General features: G+C 42.6%; 1 protein-coding gene across 1 annotated transcript in view; it reads left to right on the forward strand.

The window, feature by feature from the left end:
• STX8 (syntaxin 8) overlaps positions 1–22,383 on the forward strand; it is a 105,824-nt gene extending 83,441 nt beyond the window's left edge. Inside the window, exon 8 of the mRNA XM_066615177.1 lies at positions 21,438–22,383. Coding sequence (XP_066471274.1) covers positions 21,438–21,505 — 68 coding nt within the window. The 3' untranslated portion in view covers positions 21,506–22,383. The remainder of the gene's footprint in view (positions 1–21,437) is intronic.
• The last annotated feature ends 2,146 nt before the right edge of the window (positions 22,384–24,529 follow it).

Below are 24,529 nucleotides of genomic sequence, written 5' to 3' on the forward strand. Positions count from 1 at the left end.
CATTTGAAATAAAATTTGTATTTGTTTACCACTTTTTAGCAAAAAGGTTCACAAAGCAAAATAAATGGTTCTCTGTCCCCAAAGGGCTCACAATCTTAACAAGATCCAGGATGCAGTCACTGAAAAAGATGCTATGCAGAACTGAATAGGAATTGTTGCCTCCCTTCCCCCCCCTTGCTAAATATAAGAGGACCACCTCTTTAAAATTTGCCTCTTTGTCCAGTTAACTCTTTCTGCATGATTGTGTTAGCCCCAAATCCTAACCAACTTTCTAGCACTGGCATAGCTGTACCAATGAGAGGTGTGCTGCATCCTGCAGTTGGGTGGCACTCACAGAGGCTTCATCAAAGTAAGGGAATGTTTGTTCTCTTACCTGGAAAGTGGGTTAGGATTGCACCCTTAGTTAGTTATGTGGCATTGATTTTTGTGTTCCACCTTGGATCCTGCTAAGGAAGAGTGGGTAGCAATGGAATAAATAAAATGTGTCGCAAACTTCACTGCAAACAGATAAATGTTGCCGGCTTGTAATTTCAAATGTACAGTGATGCCTCACAAGATGAAATTAATTCGTTCCGCGAGTTGTTTCGTATTGCGAAAATTTCATCTTGCGAAGCACGATTTAAAACAAACCAAAACAAAAAAAAATGCAGAAAAATTCATCTTGCGAAGCACGACCATAGAAAAATTCGTCTTGTGAGTCACCAAAAAAATCGCAAAACGCTTTCGTCTTGCGAGTTTTTCGTTGCGCGAGGCATTCGTCTTGCGAGGCATCACTGTAATAACAATGGACATTGTGGTGCCTACAGTGGATCAGTAGTGTTGGGGAGGGTGGAAGGATCATGAGTTTAAAATCATCCTACAGAAGTAGCATCCTAGTGTATGAGATCTGATGAAGTTGCATATCCTGGTCTGCATGATCAAGACCAGGAAATCACTACTACTATATACCACTTATGGATTGTATGAAAATCTTCTGTAGGCCACACAGAAATAATCAGCAGAGATGTGTAAATTACTAAACCATGTTGTTGTTGGTTAGAGAGGGGACCCCTATTGGAGTCTTCACGATTTCTGATCTTGTTCCTCACCTATCTAATATGACATTTGTTTGTGGGCCCTGAGCATGGCCGGTAAGTGGGTGCGTGGTTTTCCCCCACCACATCATTCTAAAGGCTCAGTGGGGGAGGTTTGCTTCTTGTCTCTACTCTTCATGAATTCAGGAGAGACTGCTTTAGGATGGGCTTATTTACCTAATAAACGGGCTCTTGTATCGTCTAGGAAATGCTGACATTTTTGAAAGAGGAACTCCTAGTAACAGGCAAACAAAGGTCCAGCAGTTAGGTCTGGTGAAACAACGAAATGAAGGTCAGCTAATATTGCCCTCAGTCTCTTTCCCGGTGGCCATGACAGCAGGGGAGGTTTATTTGAAGATCCCAGACTCAGAGTCATTGCTTGCATTGTCACCCGTCTGAGCAGTCGGGTCTGAGCCAACAGTTTAGGATATTAATGTATTCCACCGATCAGTGAAGAAGGAATTCCTCTGCATGTCTGTCTTTTTTTGGGTTTTGTTTTCACTAATTTTTCCCCCCTCTCTTTTTTTCCATGCACTTTGTTTGCAGCTTCTTTGTCTGGAGGATGTTGCTGGGCATTTCTAATGAGAAAGCAAAGAATTACAGAGAGGGAGGGGAGGGGTGCCATAGCACTTTTAAAACATAAGGTGGAAGCTTTTTACAAGCTAGTCAGGTGCATAGAAATTCGTATTCTGGTTGGGGTTGTGAATGCAAATATACAGTAGAAAGCTCCCTTTTTTGACGTATAAATCTCCTTGATTTGCTTCCTGGAGCAAGAAAGTACTTTAAGCAAAATTAACACTGCTTCTCCACAGGATGCCATGCCTCAGTGCTTCTTTAGTATTCATCCTTGCTTCATTACCACGGCCACCTCTCAGCCTACCCGCAGCAGCTGGTTAAAGGGGCAAAATTACAACAATTCATACTGCTAGTGACTTACTGCCAGGGAATAATTGGTTTCTGTTTGCAAGGGACATTATCACAGCAAAGCTTGGAAAACAGAAATTGTTTGCTGGTTTTGGGGAGGGGGTGCTCAATGGAATGTATTTATCAAGATTTTCACAGGATTTGTCAAAAGGCAGTTAAATGGAAATAAAAGCTGGTCTTTATGAAGAGACAATTATCTAATAAAGAAATGAGTCAGGGAAAGGAATTTGGGCTGGTTTCTTAAATGTATCTATATGTTCTGCTTCTTTAGCAGGAATTGTACTTAATACTTGGATATTTTTTTAATATATTCTTTGATCCCTCATGGAAATGTTAATGAGACGAAATGGGCTAAAGAGCTCTCCAGACACTGCCTGGAGAGGGAAGAATGAAATGCAGACCCTCTGGAGGGCTCCTAACACACAAGAAGTCCCTTTGTTTCCTGTTTTACAAACCAGAGACATGTCTAAAATCGGGGACAAAATGAGAGCAGGCTGAAGAGGCATAGCTGAAGGCTGGGCTTTCTATATTTTAAAAGAGGCAAAAATTGTTTGCTGCCGACTGTGAATGCCATGGCATGCTTGATGGGCAGCGTTCTGGGGGTGTTTGAAGTCTAGAATGAAGGTACTCTGAAGATGTGAGCGGGATGTGGTTAGGCCATCTTTCACTTAGACTTAATTAAGAACCTTGCCGGCTTTGTTTCTTGGGGAGCCCATTGCATGAATAGGGGGCTCAGCCCTGAAATTGTATATACATGCCTACTGCCTTTGTGCTGCGTTGCCAAACTGAAGACAGTAGCAAGTGCAGGCTCGTTGTTGCAGGAGGTCATCCTCTTGTTTAGAGAAGTGAGCCCACATCCCCAAGAGAAAGCAAGAGTAGTTGGCGGGAGTCTTTCTTAGGACCCAGAGAATAACCAACCTTTATGTCCATGTGTATATATGTGTAAACAAAAAGCCAGTGGGAGGTAGAAGAGGTTTTGTAACACTTTGCACAGTCTGATTATTTAGCCTTAATGAAGGGTCAGAGGGTAAACCACAAAGGGCAAACACTTTTCCTCAAGGAGCCAACACTTTGTGTCTGTTTCTCTGTTGGAGAAATGTATGAAATTTCATGCTCTGATATTCGCTGCTACTATGCTATTTAAGGTTAAGTTAAATTTAAATTCTGTGCACAATCATAATGAAATTAGTCATCGCTATTTTGGTTGTTAGATCAGAAACCATGGCTGAGAGAGTATTGCTGAAAGCAATTCAGTGAATCCGTTAATGAGCTGAATTAGAGTATAGTGGTGGGGGAGGAGGATTTGCATCAAAATCTTTCCACCACCTTCCCTAAAAGGGTGTTAGACCTGTTGTTATACATTACCTAACTATTTATCCAACTGTCAGCTATTCATTTGCACCATACAGAGGTGACCATATACTGTCGTCTGAGGAAAAAAAATGTTGGAAGTCTTGCTAGATTGTGAACTTTATGAGACAGGACTGTGGACTTGAGTTTAGGAGGGAAAAGTCAAATGGATAACTGCTGGTTTGGATATGATCAAATGCGGTGGCATTGCGGCTCTGCTTAAAAATAATCTTCCTCAGGAAGAACTTAGAAGAGCAGTTTCCAAACTGTCATGACCCAATTTTTGGTGGCTTGCAAAACTCGGAGCAGATTTGGCTATGTGCATCAAGGATTAACCCATTTCTTCCCGGCTCACAGGTATACATTTGATCCCTGTTGCATATATGCAACATTGGGCAGAAATGGTTTAAACAAGCTGCTACTTGAGAGCTCCGGGAGCATTGCTGTTCATCACCATAACAGCCACACCCCTTGGCATTTATAATTCAGGGCAGTGTTTTTTAACCAGTGGTATGTTTACCACCAATGATACCAATATGTGTCTGGTCATATTTGTGGCACCCCTGTACACCTGCTGCCTGGCAGTGAGGCCAGAAGTGTGGCACAACAAACAGTGGTAGGAGGCTCCAAAGCATGCTTTTCTGCACTCAAAAAGCCCTCCTGTCCACCCTGAGCCTCTTACTGGTGTTTGTCACATCACATCTGGCCTCCCAACCTAAAAGTAACTGACAATGACGTCATCCCCAGTTACTTCCAGTGGTACTTCAAATAGGTGGACCGTGTGAAGTGGTACAGTGGATGACAAATGTTGAAAAACGTTGCTCTGTGGCCTCTAAAAAGTTTGGGAACCACTGACTTGGAACACTTTGATAATCTGAGGCACTCCAGATCTGAAACCAAGGCTGAGTGCCCCAGCAAAATGCCTGAGACCTTGAAGGGAACTGTGATGATTTGGGACCTAGAGATCCCTATTAACTGTGGAATCTCTTGCCTCTTCTCTTCTGAGTTACTGCTGGAATTGGAAGTGAAATTGTTCAAGTATCTGAAGAGCTGAACTGCAGAACTCGGTTCACAGTGTTGCTTACCTTAAGCCCTTTTGGTTTGAGGTTCTCGGACATAGCAGCTTTCTACAGTATGATATAACCACAAATCTCCTTTTCACATGCCTAGTGTTCAACATCTAACTGTATGGTTCAGTGGATTAAGAGTGAGGTCTTAGGAAGTTACTACCTCATGGCCCAGTTTTACAGGGTGCAAAAAGGAAAGAGTGCTAACTGCATCACTGGATAGTGGTTTGAATGAATGAAGAAAGAATCATATGGAAAGTGCAATGTAATTTTTAAACCACTTTTCACTTTCATGACTGTTTCAGGAAATTGATCTGCTTCTTTAAGTCCTGCAGTTTTCTTTTCTGGTCCGGGGAATCTGTGTGTTTGGACTCCCTTCAGTGCTTGCCTTCATTAGCTTATGGAATGAGGATGCTAATTATTTGCAGAGAAATGCTGAAGAGGTTGCAGATAGCATGTTGTTTTGGTTTCCTCTTCAGTGTCTTTATCAAAATACTGCCTGCTCGTATCTACTTTCTCACAAATGCACATTTATTACTTTTAGGTCAACTCTCTTCCTGTAACACAGTGGTAATTAGCACTTAAGTAGCAGACTATTTTCACATCCACCTTATATTATACTACATATCAGTTTTTGTCAACTTTTTCTGTTGAGTAACTCATCAGTTATTCAGCTGTTGAGTAACTCATCACTTATTCAACAGCATGTAAATGGCATATAACTGAACACACCAGAAGACATAATGTGTGTGTCTAGGCTGAAGGGAAAATCCTGTCCCTTGATGCAGTCTTATACAAAATTTGCCAAGGCAAAATGTGAGAAACTGCCTTGTCTTTAAAAAAAAAAAAGAGAGAGAGAGAAAGGAAAAGATTGTATACGATCTGGAGAGAAACCAGAGTTTAACTGCCTTATATACAGTTGGGCAATAGATTCATCTAGGTCAGTATTGTCTCTACCAGTGTTTCTCAAGCTGTGGGTCAGGACCCACTAGGTGGCTCCCCAGCCAATTTCAGGTGGATTTCGGCCAATTTTTAATATATTAAACCTGATGCTACCATGGTATGTGACTGCATTTGGGGAAATGTTACAGACCTGTACTTTTAACAAGCTACTATGTATATTCTTTTAACAATGATAGTCAATGAGACTTACTCCTGGGTGAGTGTGGGCAAGACTGCATCTTAGGGCTGTTAAAAATTTTCTTGCTTGATGATGTAACTTCCGGTCATGACATCACTTCCTGACAGATTCTCAAGCAGTGCAGCTGAGGAAAATTGATAGGCCTCAGCCGAAACATTGCTACAAAGTGGCCATTTAAAAACAACCCTTAATGGACATGATTTAGCAAAGTGACTTGCACTCATATGCACAAGTTCTTGTAATCATGCCATTTCCTCTTTAAATCTGTCCCCTACAACTGCAAACTCTATTTTTAGGCTTGTGAGTTTTTTAGATATTTTCTGGAGAAGTGGATGGAGATGAACTGCTCAAGGGAATGCATTTAATTGTATTTTTTTCACTTCAAAAGTTGTTGCCTGTGGTTTACCTTCTGTTATAAAAATTATATGACAATTTACCTGATCTAAATGAAATAATAAAAACCCCATTGTTTGGAAAAGCCTTCAAATCTTGAACTCTGGGTGTGTGAAGAGAGGCATTACTTGAAAGGGTTTTTTTCCCTTTTCAGATGCTGGAAATTTTTGTACTTTACTGTGCATTTTGATTCAGACAAATCTGCAACTGCACTGTAGAGAAGGCTCTCTGCAGTTACATGTGGGCTAGTGCTGAAGATTTCTTAGTGCAGAATTAAACTGACGTTCCTTTCCACCTGCATTTCCATGGGTAGAGGGATATTGGAAGCTGCTGTAATAGTTCTTGATTGCAGATTATCTAAAAACAGTTGATGAATGTTCACTGCCAGGGCAGGGGATTTGGAGTATGCATTTCCCAGGGTCTAATAATCTTATAGGGCAGCTGAGTGTGACTCCTTCCTTAATAATCTACTTAACTCAGTAGTTCTCCCCTCCTTTTGCTTTGCAAGGAGAATGAGGCTCATAGGCTGTTTGCATGATAAGTAGCTCCAGACTGGGAGATCCTTTGAAGGGGAAGCTGAGAGTTAATTGTGGCAGCTTGAACGGATGGTTTCCCATGTTCACTTGTGGGTTAAATGAGGAAGAGCCCTCGAACAGCCTCCTTCATTTAAGTGCAGTAATGGACTTCACTGTGGGTTTGGAGAGCCAAAATGTTAACAACTGGTCTCTGATTTGGGGGGGGGGGGGGAGAGAGATGGCTTCTACCTTCTAAGGCCAGTGGAAGAGCTTGGTACATGAGGGTGTGCTCTTGACTTGTAAGCAGAGCAAATTAACTACTAGAGATGTTTTTGTTTGCTTCTGTAATGCTATTTTATATGCAGTGTGATTAATATATATATACAGAACAACATATAAGAAGTAGGGAGGAGCAAGGTCACTGGAAGGCTTTGAGTGAAAGGTTATTTTGAATTTAACTGTGATGGAGAATAACACTATCAAACTGCAACTCCGTGCATAAAACTGCTCTTCATTTGTGGATCTTTGTTCTGTACAATGCATACTCACATCAGGAAGGTGAGATAAAAGGAGTGTGACAGGTTTCTCTTTTTTGCATTGCACTTGTATCCCACCCGTCTTCCAAAAGCTCAGGACTGCGTATGTGACCTTCCAACATCCATTTTATCCTTGCAATAACCCTGTGAGGTAGGCTACACTGAGAGAGTGCCTGGTCCAAGGTTACCCAGTAGACCTCTATAAGTGAGGGAGAAAGCATGAGGAGGAGAAGCCATTCCCGTTGCGGAGATGAATTTTTGAGGTGCCACTGGTAACCAAGCATTCACTTAAATTTCTGCCCATAGAAGCCACTTTTATCCCCTTTATCAGTAAGACTCATTATAGGCATATCACCTGTCCTCTTATGGGGTGGGAGATATGCTGAAATTAAGGTATAATTTCCCTTATTCTTTATCTCTTCTCTTCTTAAACATGATTATTATTGGGTTAGATGTTGGGTGAGTTGGGAAAGGGACTAAATGTTGGAGGTTTTATGGATTGTAACTTTTTTATAGTGGAAAAAATATTCAAATTTTTTTTAACCAGCTGGCAGAAAATACCCCATATCTGACAGACCATGGTTTTACCTTAGAGCAGGGGTGTCCAAAGTTTTTGTCAGGAGGGCCACATCGTCTCTTTGACACTGTGTAGGGGGCCAGGGGGAAAAAAGAATTAATTTACTTTTAAAATTTGAATATATTGACATAAGTTTACATAAATGAATAGATTAAAGATGAACTTATATGAATGAATGAAGGACCTTGCACAAAGCAAGGCCAGCCTTTCCTTTGCTGCCGCTACTACATCACAGACGTGAAACAGCAAGCAGTGGAGGGAACCCTCATCCCACAGGTCACGCGAGAGGTCAAACAGTCGCCCTCATGCTGAGAACAGTTGTGTCGGGTCAGTGTGGGCTCCAACAAATCTCTGGACGGCCAGAGGCTCATTGGAGACTCCCTGAGGGCCGCATTGAGAGACCTCGAGGGCCGCAAGTGGCCCCAGGGCCGGGGCTTGGGCACCCCTGCCTTAGAGTGTAAAGGAAATGTCAGAAAATGTTGCTTGGAACTACACACAACAGTCTGTATGCACTTGTGTATTTTCACTCTGGGATATTACCATGTTTTCATTAACAAGTCCCTTGTCACCTGTGGCTCTTGTTGCACACCTTCTGAAGCATGAGAATACTTTCCATCAGTGTTACCATGAGAAGGTTCACCGCATGCTTTTCACACAATTAGAAAAAAAAATTGGATTTATTACCTATTTGGCCCTGAACAAAGAGTGTTTTTTTTCTGTTTAGTAATCTGACGTTGACCTACATCAATCGGAAATGAGTGGTCCATCAAGGTTTTTGGTTTTGGGACATTGGAGTTCACCAGTGTGTCACCCAGCGAGTTTTGCTCAGTTCTTTGTTCTTAATGCAATTATTTCTTTATTTCCTTTAAAGATACCCTGTGTGCAGCTGCTAGGACAGCTTCTTGTGGCCTTGTATAAAGGCAAAGAAAAGAACTATGAGCACAAACTTAGCACTGTGTTTTTTTTCTTCAAGAAGTATAGAGATAAAAATGCCACTGTATTTTTGCATGGTGTCCTCCCCTCCACTAAGGTGGGGGACTTCTGCAGAGCAGTTTCGTAAATTTCGTACTGTGAGAATATTTAAGGCAGTGCTCTAAAAAACAATTAGCCACACAGCATAGTTTTCCCAAGCCAAAATAATTGGATATTGTGTGCTGACATTTAAGAGTCAGAGATCAAGACATGTATGGGAGGTGGGGTTAGAGGTGAGAGGGGGCGCTTTTCTCTTCTGAAAGGAAAGAAATGCCTAGCTGTTCAGGGTTGGGTTTTTTTTCCCCTGGGCTGGATTTCCTTGTTTGGGGACTGTTATTCAGACAGGTACTAACCATGGTGGCATACTGCAACTTTGGATGACCAGAGATGATTATTTTAGTACCGAGAAGCTTCAAGGAGGCTGAGCAACAAAGGAGTTTGGATAAATAAGAGGCATTGCGGTGGTGGCTTTTTTTAACAATACTATGCTTTATCTGAGTTTATTGATTTAAATTTTAAATGATTTTAGCATTCAGATCTTAGGAGGAGAGAATGCAATGCTTTTTGAGCATTGCATTCTCTCCTCCTAAATCTGAATGCTAAAATCATTTCAGACTTTTCATGGAAAAAAAGCCGTTCTGAGTGCCTATTGGACAGCACACAATCATAACTGATGCCTCTGCTTGAGGTCTCAGGACTTCACATAGCACTTGTGCTCACAGTTTCTCGGAATGCCACAGGCTGGCAAGGCCTGGGCCACATTATAGTAGACATGGCTAAAACGGGTTCAAGTTACTTTCATATATCATAAAAACCAATTTAAGGCAAATTCTTTCAAGACACTGTGCTCAGGTGTGAAATGTGAACGTGAGGCAATTTTGTCAGTAGACTTGTAACAGCTGTTACAAGCTGTTAGGCAATTGAAATGAAATTACAATCTTAAATGAATGACGTGAACAAATCGGACTTGGTGTATCATTTCTCACATTTATCCTAATAAAAACTGTGGAGTGCTCTTGCAGTCCCAGATGTGTCCCAATTGCATTGTTATGCAGTTGGAGACATTTGGGCCAGTGCTTCCTAAAGTGTGTGGATACCTAGCAGAAGGCCACAGGAGGCTTATGGGTGTGTCACTAGATGCCCAGTAGTGATGGGACAGCAGAGGGTGTTAATGGTGCTTCACTTGAGTAAGTTGGACAAGCATTGATGGCTACCAGTTGGGAGCCAGGAATGTATGCAGTTTTGGCTTACTTGGGCTGAAGTCACCTGCATTTAAAATTAGCCAGGGGTGGGGGTGGTGGTAAAATCTTGGTGGTGCTGTGGATTAGGAAACGGGAGAGAGGGAGCAAAGCTCCATTTTTTTTTAGTCTGGTTTTATAGTATTAAAAACAAAATACCAACAATTTCTAATGCAGTTAAAACTTAATAAAGATAAGGCACAAGCTCGTATTGGCTAGATTCAGTTCCATGACTCCTGAAGCCAAGTTGGCGTGATCTCTGCATTCCTTCAGCCCTGATGAAATGAAAAATGTAGGAATGTTGCCTGAAACGAATCAGCCTGGATACCTCAGCAAAACCTCACTTGTGTGCTCTGGAAAAAATCGCATCCCAGCCTGCTCGGTTCTTATTGAAGGGGAAATTAATACTTGGCAGGCAGAGAGAGAGAGAGAGAGAGAGGCTACACAGTCCCTCTTGAATCAGCTATGTATTGGCATGGATGGAGTCAAACTCTGTTTGAAATACACTGCAGCGGCGTAGGGATTTCACCATAAGAGTGAGAAGGAAAGCTATGTCCTCCTAGCATTATGACACTAGAACTGTTTCACCTAAGGATTTGTGAGAAGGAATATTCACTGTTGGGTTATACCAGGGCTTTTCAAACTGGGGTGTTGCAATGCCCCAGCCAGAGAGCCCTGGCCATTTCCCCTTAAGGGGTGGGGCAGAGGGAGGCAGCGACACGATCCCCAGGATCACGTAGCTAAGGGGGCTGCAGGGACTGGCATGTACTCACCAGTCCCTGCAGCAGCCTGTCAGGGGTGCAGTGAGTTCTACGCCACCTTCTGCAGGTCTCCCCAGGTCTTAAAAAGTGAAAGTGCAGCAATCGCGCTCCACTTCCGGTTTTGTGGAAGTGAAACGTGATCACAAACTGTTTTAAACTGTTTTAAACTGTGGGGAACCCTGCAGACACTCGTGCAGGTCTCCCTGCACCCCTGACAGGCTTCTGCAGGGACTGGTGACATCCCTGACCCTGCAATCCCCTTAGTGATATGTTCCTGGGGATCGCATCACTGCCTCCCCCCTGCTCCCACAAGAACTTACGGCGGTTCAAACTATTTTAGAGAGTTTGAAAACCGCTGGGTTATACACTTGCATTTTGTTGTTTGACAGAATACCTTGTATTTTCTTTCCTACAGAGTGACAAGTACAAACGCATGGTGTGAGGATCATTCTTATTGCAGGACTGATTCTTAATATGTTCAGCAACATTTCTCATTGGATTTGCAAATTAATCCCAGCATGCAGATGTGCTTATATTTTCATAGGCACACATGTGAACCACATGCACATAAGAACCCATGGGAACCAGTTATGTCATACAATCTGCAGTCACATTCAAGCTACTGAAAATTTGTGTCGAAAAGGAAAGAAAATAAGCTTCCATATAGAGGTAGAGTGTGCCAGTTCATCCTTTTGTTTGTGTTCTGTATCTCTGAAGCTAGTCATATGTTGTGAATTATGACATGTCCTAACCAGCTTAGTTTTCCCAACACAGTGGTTCTCAAACCTGTTAGCACGGGGACCCAGTTTTTAGATTGATAAATCTGTCAGAACCCACTGGAAGTGATGTCATTAACCTAGAAATGATGTCATGGCCAGAAGTGATGACATCAAGCAGGGAAATTTTAACCCCCCATAGGACAAAATCAAATTAATTAGGCAGCTAAGGCCCAAATCCTAACCAACTTTCCAGCATTGGCATAGCTGTGCTAGTGGGACGTATGCTGCATCCTGCAGTTGGGTGGCAGTCACAGAGGCCTCCTCAAAGTAAGGGAATGTTTGTTCCCTTACCTCAGAGCTGCCCTTATGTTGGTGCTGGAAAATGAGTTAGGGTTGCACCCTAAGTAAATGAAAAGTTTACAATAAAAGTTTTAAAATTTATTTAAAATAAAGAAGAACCCTAGCTAATCCTTTCAAACTGTTGCTGATCTGTTTAAAAAAAATTCCCCAAGCATCCCAAAGTCTGCAATTCTATCCACACTTACCCAAGAGTAAGCCTCATTGACTATCATTGTTACAAGCATGTATCCTGTTAAAAGTACAGTTCTGTAACATTTCCCCAAGTACAGTCACTTACCAGTCACATAGCACCAAGTCTAAAATATTAAAAATAAATACACATTGAAATGAATGGAGACCCACCTGAAATTGGCTCGCAACCAACCCACAGTTTGAGAAACACTGTCCTTACTGGCTACAGTGTTGCAAATCGGAAGTCAACAATCAGAATCCATGAGATTTGAAAACAGTTTCAGGAATGGGGTTTTTTTTTGTTTTGTTTTTTTAAAAAACTGTTTAGTTCTTTTGAGTTGCCTTGTTTTTTTTACAATTAAGAACAGAACAATCATGTTCTATCAGATGTTTTTCTGCTTTCAGTTTTTTGAAACAAAAACTGAGGTTGTCATAAGAAGCATCTTAGTGGGTATATGTTGTTGAGGAATTGCAGTTGGACATGCCTTTTCTTTTTGAATGAAAAGTTAGAAATGGCAAGAAAACATACATATGTTTGTAGCTGTGTTGTTTTTTTTAAATGTTTTAGATTTCCAAAGGTGATTTACAATGGCAGTGGGGCTGTGAGGGTGTTTTTTGTTTTTGTTTTATGATAACAGAGAGCTATGATGGAAATAGAGAATATGAGCACGGGGACTGTGCGGCTCGTGATGAAATGTTTATTGCTGACTTTGAAATGCAGCATATTAGGATGAAGATGTGTCTCTGTAGAAGAGAGGAGAGTAGTGCCTGGCCTGGGGGATGTTTTTAGTATTCCAATAATACAGAATATATTAAAGAGAAATAACTTTCATTGTCATGTTGTGATCAAGAATGTGAAAATGTTCCAGGGACTGCAAGACCCATAAGGATCTAATCTTTTCTCTCTCTCTCTCCCCCCCCCCCCCCCTCCACCATCCTATTCTGGTTTTGCTTTTTTTCCACTTGCGTTAGCACTATATGATGATGGTTCTGGACTATCTGTATTGTTTCCAATATGAGTGCAAACCAACAACAACAAAAAGGGAAGGTCTGCCAAATTTATCTTTTTCTGTGGCCTTGTGGATTAATAGGAGGTGGAGCAATGTCCCCAACAGTAGATGACACACACAGACACAAGTCTCAAACCTTCTGGCCCTTGGGGAACACAGTGGCAACCCATGCTCCTCCCTGAGCCCAAGTCAAGCACCTACAATGGCTTTTGAAGACCATGGTTGGGGCATCAGTCTGCATTTCCAGAAAGATGGCCACTTTTTACTCCCACATGCTGAAAGTGGACATTTTTTGCTCTCATCCAGGCCCACTGGAAGTTGTGTGGGAAAAGGTAATTATTGCAGAATCCGAGTAGATTTTGGCTGGTGGTCATGAGTGTGACTGCACTTGGTACTTCTGCACAATTGGCTGTGTTCAGCAAACATTGTCCATGTTGTCCAGACCTTTGCCTATTCCATAGCTAACAATGAGAGTGCCTTTCTTCCACTATCAGAAGAACTCTGGATTGTACCTCACAGTCATTAGAAGATCATTTGATTTCTAACAAAGTGATGCACAAATACTTGTCATGCTGTCCAGTAAGCAGTGCCCTCACTTAGCCACCGTTTCATTTCTCTATCTGACTTTGTTTTTGTGCTTGTCTCCTTTTTTTTCATCCTCAAATTTTATTTGGAAGTAGCAGGTCTCTATCAGGTCATAAGAATGCCTGAGCTGGGTTGCCCAAAAATGATTCCAGAGTGTTTTGAAGGACTGGAAAGTTGTATGTCAAGTGAGACAATATGGAATAAAAGATACCTTTTTACTAGACCAGAGCATGAATGGAAATGTTTTAAAATCTGCTCAAAGCAAGCAGTCCTCTGGCATGGCTTACTTACAAATGGAGGCTCTGACGACTCTGCTTTCTGCAAGGAACATGGAAATTCTTTGAAATAGCCGTTATCTGGCATTGACTCTCTCTTAGAAAAGTAGCCACAGATTTTTAAAGTAAAATACAATAAAGAACCAGAAATTGAGGTCTAAGAATGATAGATGAGGGGAAACACTTATGTCATTTCCTCTCATTCAGTTGGTTGTGCGTGTGGTTTGGGACTATAAGCTCCAGGGATTATTTCATCATAGAGACAATAAACATTTTGGACTGAAGTTCGCTACACACTTTTTCTGACTGAGTTTGACATGCAGGAATTCTTGTGGACTTTTCTTCTCCTTTGTATGTTCCCTTATTCTACATGCTTTACCAGCCAGTCTTAGTGGAGAAGAAGAAAACATCTTCTTGCCAACTGAAGTTTTGTGGAAGATTTTAGAAAACTGTGTTGTATCTGCACAGATCTTTAAAATTCTATTACACCACCAGAGTAATAAATCAGGCATAAATTCACAAAACAGACAAAGGGGCTTTTGTGAAAAGAATCGGCTTTTCAAGTCAGTGGTAGATTTTATTAGATCACAAGTGCAGGTTCTAACCCCTCTAGGCAGAGGCCATCGCACCCTTGTCCCCAGCACAGTAACTTTAAAAAATATAGTGGTGATTAGCACCAAGAACCACTTTCACGATGTATCCTGCCTATTTTACAGATGTGCAGCAATGTCACTAACATGGAATTCAAATGAAAGGGATATGCTGTTCAGACCTGATGATACTGCATTTATTTTGTGACTGCATTAGAAATGTCCTGGTAATAGGAAATTTGTTTCTTTGGGGGATTTAATTTGTTTCTTGGGACAATTTCTTGGGGGGATTTAACTTCTAAGATCCTAGTTTATAATTAATTTGGTTCAAAAATACAAATAGTGCCCCAAAGAAACCAATTACAGACATGTGATGCAGAAAAACCAGTGTTTTCCAGCTAAAGACCAATAGAATTCTAGCAAGGGAGACTGGGCAGCATCAGTGTCCAGTGTGTAAAGTATAAATAACTTTCATGTCTTGGAAAACTTCACCAGGAACTCCTTTTGACATAAACTCGCAGTCCAATCACATCCTGCGCTGGAATAGGCAGACCAACTGACCTGCACTGTATCCAGCACAGGGTTGACAGTGAACAGAGTGCAATTCAGAGTAAGGGGATTTTTGTCCTCTTACCCATGTCATGTTTCAGCCACCCCTACGGAGCTAGTTGGATCTGTGCCTGCGAAATCACTGGCACAAATCCAAGCAGCCCAATCACCTGGGATGGTCCCACCCCCTCCCAGGCCCTATTGACCCACTGGTCCACCCTCCCCTATCCTAAAACATCCCTCTTCTGCCCCCTCCCCTCAGCTGGCACTTACTTACCCCTGCCCGGGTGGGATCCAGCCTAGAGAGGCCAGCACACATCCTTGCACCAGCCTAGCCTGCTCACAAGGAGGCACAAATGTGCTTTCTGGCACATTTGCAACACTCCTGGGCTGGCATGAGGGACTTGTCCCTGCCGAAGTCAAAGGTCGGATTGTGCTCTTACTGAATTACTGGGAAATGTGCAAGAGAGCATTGCATAGGGCTCGTTTCTGAAGTGACTTGTACTTGGGGTTCTTCTGAAGATAATTGTGTAATGAAATGTCTCTGTATAGATTGGGCAGGAGGCAACTTCTGGGAGTAGTACCCCCGCAGGCATGATGGGACTTCATTAGGCAGTGGGACTTCATTGGCAGGTTTCTGTTTGCCTTTAGACCCAACTAAATATATGGCTTTCTGAGTCCTTCTCACAGCTGTTCTCCCTAGCCTGCCCTTGATTTCTATTTTTTATTGCCACAGATCCTGGGATTAAATCTGGGGCACAGAATTGCCAGTGTTTCTCAAGTTGTAGATGGCTAAAAAGGAGGTCAAAAGCAATAATGTTTCTGTTTGGAGCAGGAGAGCACATGTGCAGTTGAAATGTTTGACACCGACACCATCGCGTTAGTAAGAAAGCCAGGCTGCCACAAAATTAATAAAAGACCAAGTTTCTTGGAGGGGCAGGAGTTGCATCAGGAGCCTATTTGCAGAGGAGCCACCTTAAGAGTGTGGGATTTTGGCTAGAGTGTTCTAAATGCAATACAAATTAGATATTCAGCCTCACTTCCCAGCAGGAAAATGTCAGGAAGGAAGAGGGGTTGATAGCTTTACAAGGGAAATGTGTTTTCTTAAGGACAGCAACAAAAAAGATTAGATGGGAGTAGGATGGTTTGCAATTGGTTAGGCATAAATACATCTTGTAGTAATGTACGAGTTCATTATTCGTACATTACTCGTAGTTCATTCTCTGATGCCTAAATAGCCTATCAGTTAATTTGAGCTTGTGTCTTCCCCATTCTGAAAGCTCCGAGTTATAATATATTCTATATTTGCTGAAAGATTTTAGTCAAATACCTTTTACCCTGGTGTTGTGTTTATTTATATGTTCAGTCTAGTGCTCTGTCAAATCTCCAGGGTTAAAGGTTGCATAAAGTGGGAATGTCTCCAGAGAGTACCAGTATGATATGGGAAGACATGCTTAATTGATCTAGTCATTATAGTGGGACATGTAAGAGGAGGCCATTTCTGGGACTTACTGGGTAACAGCCATTGGCTAAAGAGGAAGGCATTGCACTGCGGGGGGGGGGGGAAGGAAGCCAATGCAGATGTCATATCTTCTCAGTGGTCTTTTTCCTTTGAATAGTGAACTGATGTGTTGTGGGCCATCTTCTGTGTCTAAACAGTCTTAGAAGATATATCCACATGTTCACAGTAGTCACCTCTTTAAATTATGAACATGTGAATAATGGCTGCTAGGTCAGGGAGTGCATTGTGGTCTAAAATTTTGTTGAGTCTGTGCAGTTTGCAACATGTATTTGTATAAGCTATGCTTTAAAAAAGGTATTCCATGCCTGCTTTAACAACTTCTACTTCCTCTATCTTCTACTTAGCAACACTAGTTTAAGAGGAAGTCTATAGAGCATACCAGAGTGACTAGGAAATGCATAGCTACTTTCTCTGTTGAAACAACTGCTTGGCATTGTGACCTTTCTGTCTGCTTGTGATGGAGATTTACGAGGTCCTTTTCTATAAAGATCAGGGGTACAGTACTATTTCGAGGTTCTTGATTGGGATAAGCTCAGCAGACTTGGTCTGTGATTAACTTGTTGATTTCTAGCTCCTTCTTCCTCTTTCCATTGCAGGAGGCAGGACTCCCACATTGGTTCCATAACATGGTGAGAAGGAGGTTGGGGAGACAGGGCACAGCTCTTTGTGGTGGAAGGCAGGGAAGGAGTTGCTAAACTTCTGGAACTTTTGCCACTGCCCCCACATGTAGCTGCTCAGAATCCAAATTCTGTGTGCAGAATACTCATGTGCAAATCAAGTTATGTGTAAATGTGCATAATTTCTGACTGCACAGTGCTATTGGTGGACATAAGAGTAAATGCAATTTCTGCTAATCCTCCTTTTGGTTCAAACTTTCAGTATTTTTATGTGTGAGTTTTGTTTTAGAAGAAGCAATTTGAAACCTTGGATCTCAGTCTAGGCTTCCACATGCAAAATCTCTTGGCCATACCCTGTGTTGCTTAAACTTTAGGCCATCCTCACTTTAGAAAATTAGTGATACTTTGCAGAATGTGAACCACTCCTCTGGCATCTTGATCAGCCGCTCCAAAGATGCTGAAAAAGCACCAAGAGAGCTACTCACCACTTGGCAAGACTCTGACACTTGGAAGTCCTGCTGTGCAGGAGACAGTGCCCATCATTGTGCTATCCTTCAAAGTTGTGTGAGTGAGTAAAATAGACCTGAGTGACTGACTCATTGCTGGGGTACATTGATGTTTATATTTGCGATGCACAATTTTGCATATTTTCTTTGGCAGCCACATTTTGATCACCATGAAAGCAATTGCCTTGCTTTTTTATACTGTTTCACTCTAGGTATACATTTGAGTTTCATTCTTTTCCATCCTTTGGTTAGTGTGACTTTTCCTATGAATTTCTGTCTTTCAGCCTCCTCTTGCATTTCAGTAATTCTCTGTCTCTGTAATGTTCTTTCGTTCTGGTAGGAGTTTACAGAGGAAAAATTGTACATCATAATTGTCTTAATGTGCTCTGGATGTGTGATGCATTTTTCACAAATCCTATCTCTGTTGTCTACTAACTGTGAATTACCATAGGTACTTGCCTGTAAGTCAGTCTTACAGGTAAGTTGAGGGCTGGTTTTCAGCCGAAATAATGGAATTTTTTATGACCCTCGGATACGTTGGGAGTTAATCTTAGGGGGGTGTCTGACTGTAGTTTTGTCTGATTTTACCTGAGGCCAGATCCTGAAAAATACCGTATTTTTCGCTCCATAAGACGCGAAAAAAGTGGGGGGGGGAAAGTGTGTGCGTCTTATGGAGCGAATACTGCAAAATAAAAAATAAAAAAAAACCCTGGCCCCGCCCCCGCCCCCGGCCCCGCCCCCTGCCCGCTCGCTCTGCTCTGCTTCCCTGGGCAGTCAGAGACTGAGCTGGCCGGGGGCTCCTGCCTTCCCTCAGCGCCCGCGCAGACTGTGGCAGCGCCGGACGGAGCCCAAGCCCGCGTGTCTACTCAGAAGTAAGTCTCAGAGTCAGTGGGGCTCACTCCCAGGAAAGCGTGGGTGGGGTGGCAGTCTTGCTGCTCAATCCTGTACATGCCTACTCTGAAGTAAGTCCCATTAGAGTCAGGGAGGCTTACTCCCAGGAAAGCCTCTCTCTCCCCCCCCCCAAGCCTGGAGCATCCCAGCCTCTCTCTCTCCCCCCCCCCCAAGCCTGGAGCATCACAACTTCTCTGCAACACAAACACTTTCCCCCCTCTCTCACACACACAGATGCTCTGCCCCCCCCACACTCACACAGCAGGGGAGGGGTGCTTTCACTCACCTCATCCAGCATCTGAATGTAAGCCCCCGCCCCCCATCACAAAGAAAAAACTGTCTCCTTGGTCAGAATGCCAGTGTTTCTTTCAAGTGCTGGGGGAAGGAAGGGGTCCAAAGGAGAGAGAAGGATTGATGGATTGTTAGCCTGCTGCCCTCTCTCTCTCATTAAGGGGTCTGTTGTTAAAGGACTTCTTCCTTGAGCAATGGCAAGGAGCTTCCTGTTGAATCCTCACAGTGGCAACATTTCACTACCGTATTCCCCTTGTGCAGTTTCCCTGATCTAATACGCATAGTCCCTGCTAACTTGGTGCTTGCCACTGACCTGTATGTTTTCCCCATCATGGCAAGAAGTTGTTTGGTGTGGACTCTTAATCTGGGAAAATAATACAGGGCAAAGGGCCAGCATATGCAGTTGTGAACTACCTGGATCATGTGTAGCTGGGCTTCAAAAATGAAGTTCTCAATGAAGTGGTAAACCTGTGCCTGGGCTGCATCACTCAAGATTGCAGGTGGGAGCTCACATGATGGAAGTCTCCTTCATATAAAAATGTCCTCCACCTAGAAAGCTGTGTGTCAGGGAAAAGGCATCTGGTCTCCTTCCTGACAGGCTAATATTCTCTCTGGAAGAAATGTGGTGTTACGGAAAAGAATTTAGTCAAGTGAGCACCCACCTGCAGTCTGAAGGAGTGTAACCCAGATACAGGTCTCCTGAGAACTTGACCCAAAATGTGATGCACAATGTTTGAAGTCATTTGGATTGTATTACATTTCTGCACAGATTAATATTGGCAGAAGATGCACTTTTCCGTCCTGAACATGTTTTTAGAGCCCATTAACCTCTCTAAAGTTAGAAATATTAGGTCTCTTTCTTTGTAGGAGCTGGTCTGTTACCTAGGGGCTGTATTCTAATCATTTTTGTCAATTTTACTTCCGTTTACTTTATAGAGTTAGTTCTTTGTTAAAAACCCCAGCAGAGGCTTTTAAGCCTTCAAAATTGCTTTTAAAATGTATTCTGTCTGATTGAAGCTGTTCTTCAAGAAGCTTTTAAAATATGCACTAGCATGTTGAAACTGACACGTTCAGGGGAGTTGTCTAAAAGTACAATTTCGTGCGGTGTGAGCCCTATTGGAGAATAAATCTAAAACGGAGCTTTTCTAAGACATTTGTGGCTTAATTATATAATAGAATTATGGAGTCCCTGAAAATTGGGGCAACAGGCAAGCTGCATCCGCTGGTTTAAACAGGAGCTTTGTAGCGGTTTTGGTTTCTGTGCAGTGTAAGCCAAAACCTTACACATTTGTTGAAAGGTTTCATTTGGTGTCGCTGATTGGATTCTGTTGTCTTGATTCCTCTTGTACTCCAACCCACTGCTGCAATAATACACTGTCATAGGCAACATTTATGTAGTGCTTTTGCATCCTCAGATCTGTAAGGTCACTATTGCTTTGCTGATCTGGGGCTTAGGGACAGTGTCTTTCCTAAAGCTCAGCAAGTGAGTATGGCAGAGCAAGATTTTTATCGCTTACTACTGGCAGCTGTGTACACATGTTGAAGCTTTCTCCCAACCTTGAACTGGAATTCTGTTCAGTTTTGTCCAAAGGTGGCTAGCATCCACCTGTGGATGGTGTTGCTTTTCTTTGCCTTTTGGGGCAGGGGGCTGAGTGCATATACTTCAGTTTGCATAAGTCCTTTGCATATGAGATGGGGGTCCGACTGTATTAACTTTTTCTTTGGCGGGCAGAGATTGATGAAGAGCTGCAATCCTCTTACTTTGAACCTCATTATAGGAAAACGTCTCCAACATTGTGTGGGTGGTAGGAATGAGTAGGAATTGCATAAAAATGGGCCCCTAGTCTCCAAACAGTTCTTGTACAGAAACATAATGCTACTTAAGAGTATTGTAATATCATTTTTCAGTGTGGAAAGGAGAGGCAGCTATGTGTTTGTGTTTTAAAAGTAGAGTACAATCCTCTGTTAGCCAGCCAAATGAATGGGGACACTCCTCCATCCTATGAGCAGTGATAGCGATAAATGATTAGAAATAACTGAAGAGAAGATGGTGTGTGCCTAAGGGGTATTTTACAATGCCTTGGAGGATGATGTTGAGTCTTAACTGGTCACCACTGAAACACAAGGGGAAGAAGGCCTGCTCTTCTAAACAGCCCCAGAAGCCCTGCACCTTGCAAACAGGTCACTCACTGCAACTCTGGTACTAGCCCTGGTTGCCTCTCCAAACTAGTCAGATTGAGGTGCTTGTGGACCTCTATACAGTCCTTGCTTGGGTAATTTCTGTTTTCTTTAGGGAGACTTTCTTCACTACCAGCTCTAGATGTGCAATTTACTTGGTTTCCAAGTCTAAACTGAATCTGACCTTAAAATGTAGAGAGCAAGCCCTGCTCAGCAAGGCTAGTAGTGACCTGGGCATTTAGGCTATTTTAGATCAGTTGACTGAGCTCTCACCTTTTGTTCTGACAACTTGTCTGTGGCATTTTTCATATACAGAATCATTCTATTGTAATTGTAGTAACAGCACCCTTGTTAATGTTGATTGCTTTTCCTATTCTCATCGAGAGAGTGAACTAAGGCTAAGTGAATATAGCTTGGTAAAATCCTTGACTGAAAGCCATTGTGAATCCATGTAGACCTACTTCTTGCATAACTGCAGTAGCATGGAAAAGTTCCTACCCACCAATATAACATGCCAAGGGGGGCTTGAGTTTGATTCATGTGTTACGAACAGTGACCTGGACTGTCCTTTTAAAGGTCTAGAAAATTATTAAAAGGATAATAGATTTTGTTTTGGTTCCTTTCAGGGATGATGGTGATGATTGTACTACTGCTGATTGCAATTGTCGTCGTAGCCGTGTGGCCTACAAAGTAATCAGCAGAGAGATCGTTTCGTGGCAGTGGTGCATCCATAGAAGAACAATTACATCTCCTTGTTGGTGCATTTTATGGACGCATGGACTTGACTACACTCGCCCCTTTCTGGGAAAACTGATTGATCCATATGGCAGGAGTTCATTTTGAAAAGTCTGTATTTTCGAAGGTGTGACTGCAAGGAAATTGATCTCCCAGTGAATATCAATGCATACATGCAGTTTAATTCCAAAGAAACAGTTGCTGAAGTGCTGTCTAACTTACTGCCCTTGTTCTTCAGAGGACAAGGTGGAATCTACTGTTAATTTCTGCGTGCCTGGTTCAAATATAGGATTTTCCTTTCTAACATATTCCCTTGGGGCTAATATTTATAAATCTGTATACTGGGTGCTATGCTATGCCAATCAATTTGGGAGTAATTCAGGGCAAACAGCAGCTCTGATCCAAGGACATAGCTGCACACATGCATTTGCAGATAGCTTTCAAATGCACAGAAATTACAGCTCACTTTTGCTGGAGAGAAGGAGCACTCACTGATGTTGGCCTGCATAGATGGAAGCAAATGGATATTTAATGAAAAGGAGTTGTTAGTTCCATCTCAGAATGCGGAATCGAACACCTTGTGCTATGCCATGTGGTCTTTCCCCTAATTCACTAATAGCAGGGAAGCAACGTAATTACTACACTGTATGTACCTGAAGTTCCAAAATCTGTCTCTTCTGTAAGTTCTGAAAATAGATGAACAAGGCTAGCAATTTAGAAAGTGTCACTGTTTTAATGCCATTCCTCTCCAGAAATCATTATTTTGCTATATATGTGCCAACTTGATTGATAGCACAATAACAAGGACTGAATAAAACCCACTTCATTTCTACATCACTTGTTATGGGCATAGCTTTTCTTTTCTTTTCTCCTGCTACTTTTTTGTTCTCCTACAAGCTTAGAAAACTTTAAAGACTTCTTACTTTTAACACCTATAATTAATCTCTCAGTTCAACTAGTTCTAATATTGGTTGATTGCTTACTGGAGTTCTTAAGGGGGGAAAAACTGCATTGAGATTCCAGCACAATGCGGTAAGCCACCATGTGAACCCTTTTGCACATTTACTATTTTGCTTTCCAGAGCAGATGGCTAGTCAGTTCTAAAGCCAGTTCTAAAGTGAGTAGTGAATCTGAGACCAGTCTTTCTGAAGATGAGTGCAGGCACTGAAGCACAAATATTCTCATCAGCCTCATCACCCTAGAGCAGTAGTTCTCAAACTGTGGGTTTGAGGTCCACCAGTGGGTCACAACCCAATTTTTGGTGGTTTGCAAAACTGAAGGGTATGTATTAGGCTTTGTGCATCAAGGGTTAAACCAGTTGCAACTTCGGTAGAAGAGCACTACTTCCCAATCACCATTATAGCCACAGAGGCTTGAGTGGCTGGTAAATGGAAACTTTTTTTAAAGTAGGTCCCAACACTAAAAAGTTTGGGAACCACTACCCTAGAGGATCTGGATGTTTGTCAGTTGGCAACAAAGGCATAGTGTCCTGGTCCTGATGTGCAAATGATGCTAACTCTTGAAAATATTCCTCCAAAAATGGGTGAGCAAGTCAGCAATTACATTTTGCAAACCTAGATCATGCCTGACCACAAAGAGATACTTTGTGGACACACTATTTATTTATTTATTTATTTTTGGTCTCCAAGAGAGCAAGCTTCTGCTGTTTTGGCACCCAGCTTAGTTTAGGTGGTGTGGCTCAGGTTACTTTGCTGGCCAAGAGAGGCCATATAAATCATCCACTCTCCCCAGGTTACAATTAACTTTCCATGGAGCTAAATGGAAGGTTAATTGTAACTTGGGGAGAGTGGGGGCTCGGGATGGCAGGGCTGTTGTTGCCCATCCACACATAGTTCATTCTTAGTCCACCTGTATCAAAGTGATAGAGGATTTTGCCTGTGATTGGGGCTGACGTATTTGGGACATAACTTGTGGCAGGGCCTGAGGGGCCTGTTGAGGCAGGGGGAGGCCAAACTCCAGGCTCCCCCCATGTGGTAGTTATGGTGTGGGTCAGAGAGTAGGTGTAGGGATTTTTTGTGTTCACCCTGAGGTCAGCAGGGATGGAGGGGAGACCTATAAGGATCCCTATATGCTTTCTGAATTAGGGAGGCAGATGGGAGTTCCTCAGGCTTAGATTGCTAAGCAAACCTCAAATGCTTTTCAGCCTGGGTGGGGCAGTGCAGTGCAGCTTCCTTAACCTCATAGGATTTGTGCTGATAAGCTCAGGCTGCAAACTGGCATGCTGCAGCTTGGAGTCAGGATGGGAATGCCCATAAGGCAGTGGTTCCCAAACTTTTTCATCTGGTGGCGACCTTGATCTACTGGGCCACTGGCTGTTGCTCCCCCATTAGGGCTGCACATACATTGTATAGGGTGGTGGGTTTTTCATGAGGATTCCGTGGCTCCACTGGCTGGTTTCCATGCCTTCCCAGGGAGTTTGGGAACCACTGCTCAGAAGGGAAGGAGTGCTTTTGCTGTCTTGTCTAGGTTTGATACCCACACAAGAGTTACCCACCAAAAGGATATGGTAGCTGAATAACCAAAACAGTACCATCATGCCCAGTGAAGCAGTGACCAAGTAAACTAGTCACTGGGTGCCCTTTTTATAAGCTAACATTGGAAGTTTCCGCCATTGCTAGAAGTGGCCAGCAAAGCTGGTGAATCGCAGAGAGCAGTTTTTCTCTGGACAATGAAAGAAACACTGTTCCAGTGAATGTTGTTGGGGGTCTCTGTTCATGTTTTTGCTTATTTGCTGGAGACAGTTGACTTGGGAGCAAGGGAAGTTGAAACAGTTCTGCTCATGGCCAATTCATGTGTTCCTTTTAGGTGAGGCTGGAGGTACAAGGTTTTTGTTGCTTTTTGTGGGGATTGTTAAAATGCCTTACAGTGTATTTGGATGGTTACTGAAAAAAGTACCCAGTCTAGCCACTCTTCAGGATCTGGAACATAGGAAGCAGCTGAAGCAATTACTGGCCTTGTTAAT

This window comes from Tiliqua scincoides, chromosome 2 (genome assembly GCF_035046505.1).
Source record: "Tiliqua scincoides isolate rTilSci1 chromosome 2, rTilSci1.hap2, whole genome shotgun sequence".
Lineage (NCBI taxonomy): Eukaryota > Metazoa > Chordata > Lepidosauria > Squamata > Scincidae > Tiliqua > Tiliqua scincoides.